Source organism: Mandrillus leucophaeus, unplaced genomic scaffold, assembly GCF_000951045.1.
Source record: "Mandrillus leucophaeus isolate KB7577 unplaced genomic scaffold, Mleu.le_1.0 Scaffold164, whole genome shotgun sequence".
Lineage (NCBI taxonomy): Eukaryota > Metazoa > Chordata > Mammalia > Primates > Cercopithecidae > Mandrillus > Mandrillus leucophaeus.
The window spans coordinates 73252-75825 of NW_012101632.1; the positions used below are offsets into that span (position 1 = coordinate 73252).

Consider the following 2574-nt stretch of genomic DNA (forward strand, 5'->3'; position numbering starts at 1 on the left):
CGGGGCGGGGCCGGAACGGAGAGCCTGCTGCAGTGGAAAATGGGGCGGGGCCTGGGGAGGGCCGCGTGGTGCAGCGGTGAGGGGCGGTGTCCGAAGGTCAGGGCTAAGGCTGATAAGGCATCAAGTCCGTAAAGGGCAGGGCCGTTTGCTCCCGGCTAAACCTAGACCCAGCAAAACTCTATTAAGCAGAGTGGATCACCCTTACCAGAGCTAGCGTGTGACCTTTGGGCGGAATCAATGGAAAGGGGTGTTTGCAGTTTGGCAGAACATTGTGAAATTCATTGATTGTTGTGGGAGTTGATGTCTTCGCCCTCATTTGGTGCCCCAGGGCTAGTAGGCCCTACTTCCCATAGTTTTAGCCACAAAAGGTTCTGCTTTGGGGCCAAGGTTTGGAGAGGCACAACCTCTATTTCTTCTTCTTTTTTTTTAATCTTTTGAGACAGAGTCTTGCTCTGTCACCCAGACTGGGGTGCAGTGGCACGATCATAGTTCACTGCAGCCTTAAACTCCTGGGCTCACGCAATCCCGCCCCGCTCAACCTCCAGAGTAGCTGGGACTACAAGGGGCATGCCGCCGTGCCTGGGTAATTTTTGTATTTTTTATAGAGATGAGGTCTCGCTGTTTTGCCCAGGCTACTCTCGAACTCCTGGTCTCAAGCGATCCTCTCACCTTGACTTTTTTTTTTTTTCCCGAGACAGAGTCTCAGTCTGTCACCCAGGCTGAAGTGCAGTGGCTCACTGCAACCTCCACCTCCCAGGTTCAAGCGATTCTCCTGCCTCAGCCTCCCGAGTAGCTGGGACTACAGGCGCATGCCACCATGTCTGGCTAATTTTTGTAGTTTTAATAGAGACAGGGTTTCACCATGTTGGCCAGGCTGGTCTACGAACTCCTGACCTCAGGTGATCCACCTGCCTCGGCCTCCCAAAGTGCTGGGATTACAGGCGTGAGCCACCATGACCAGCCTTACCTTGACCTCTTAAAGTGCTGGGATTACAGGTGTGAGCCACTGCCCCCACCCAGTGACACAACCCCCATTTCTGATCAAGGGGAGCAGTTCTTCAGGAACCTGTGAAGTCCTTTTTGTCCCTAGGACAGGCTTTCCTGGGGTGAGCAGGAGGGAACCTGGCCCTAAGGAACATGCTCCCCATTGTGACAGCCACCTCTTTATCTCTGTCCTTCCTTAACCAGGCCCAGAGGAGCTGGGACTGCAAGTCCAGCAGGATGGTTCTGAGACCACGCGGGTGCCCACTCCTCGGCCCAGAGACGGTAGGTGCCTATAATCCCCTGAAAGTGGGTGGAGGCATGAGGGTCTGAAGGACATGGATTGGGGGAGGCCACAGCCTGGGTTATAAAGCTCAGCAGATTAACACCAGGACCTGGAAGTCTTGTCCTTTTGGTTGGTCTCAGGCCTCCTTTGTGGGAATATGGTATCCAGAAAGAAGGAGGTGAGCTTGAAACTACAGAAATCTGGAGATTCCTAGAGGTGAGATCAGAATGAGGGGATAAGGATCCTGTCCTGAGCAGAGCAATGAAAAAATTCCGAATGTAGTTCTGGGAGCCCAGGGGATTGGGGGAGACCATGGAGACCATGATGACCTCCAGGGGACACAATAGGATGTAATCACAATCTCCAAACAACCGGCCTGGGGCTAGGGTACTGGGATTACGAGCAGAGGACCAGGGAGAGAGCAGACATAAAGCACCCAGCACACGTCACGGATCACTCAAAAATGTTTGCACGCTTTCTCCCAGTCCTGAGACTCTGGATCTGGACTAATGCTCATCTTACTTATTTATTTGTTATATTATTTTTTTGAGATGAAGTCTTGCTCTTTCACCCAAGCAGGAGTGCAATGGCACAACCCCCACCTCCCAGGTTCAAGCGATTCTCGTGCCTCAGCCTCCCCACTAGGTGGGATTATAGGCACGTGGCACCACACCCAGGTAATTTTGTTTGTGTGTATTTTTAGTACAGACGGGGTTTCACCATGTTGGCCAGGCTGGTCTCTAACTCCTGACCTCAAGTGATCTTCCAGTCTTGGGCTCCCAAAGTGGTGTGATTACAGGCATGAGCTTTTGCATCTGGCCCCATCTTATTTATGTTTGAGACAGTCTTGCTCTGTCATCCAGGCTGGAATTCAGTGGCACAACCATGGCTACTGCAGCCTTGACCTCCTGGCCTCAAGCGATCCTCCTGCTTCAGCCTCCAAAGTACCTGGGACTACAAGGCACACACCACCACCACCACGCCCAGCTAATTTTTATTTTTTTGCTTTGTTTTGTTTTGTTTTTAGAGACAGGGTCTTGCTATGTTGCCCAGGCTGCTGTCCAGCTCCTGGGCACAAGCAGTCCTCCCTCCTCAGCCTCCCAAAGTGCTGGGATTGCAGGCATGAGCCACCGCACCCAGTGCCAATTTTTTTTTTTTTTTTTTTTTTTGAGACCGAGTCTCGCTCTGTCGCCCAGGCTGGAGTGCAGTAGCGTGATCTCAGCTCACTGCAAGCTCCGCCTCCCAGGTTCACACCATTCTCCTGCCTCAGCCTCCCACGTAGCTGGGACTACAGGCGCCCGCCACCA

General features: G+C 52.7%; 1 protein-coding gene across 1 annotated transcript in view; it reads left to right on the plus strand.

Moving 5' to 3' along the window:
* Positions 1-2574, plus strand: part of SSC4D (scavenger receptor cysteine rich family, 4 domains) — a 35337-nt gene that overhangs the window by 31280 nt on the left and 1483 nt on the right. The window contains exon 7 of the mRNA XM_011976350.1: positions 1189-1266. Within this exon, the coding sequence (XP_011831740.1) occupies positions 1189-1266 (78 nt within the window). The remainder of the gene's footprint in view (positions 1-1188; positions 1267-2574) is intronic.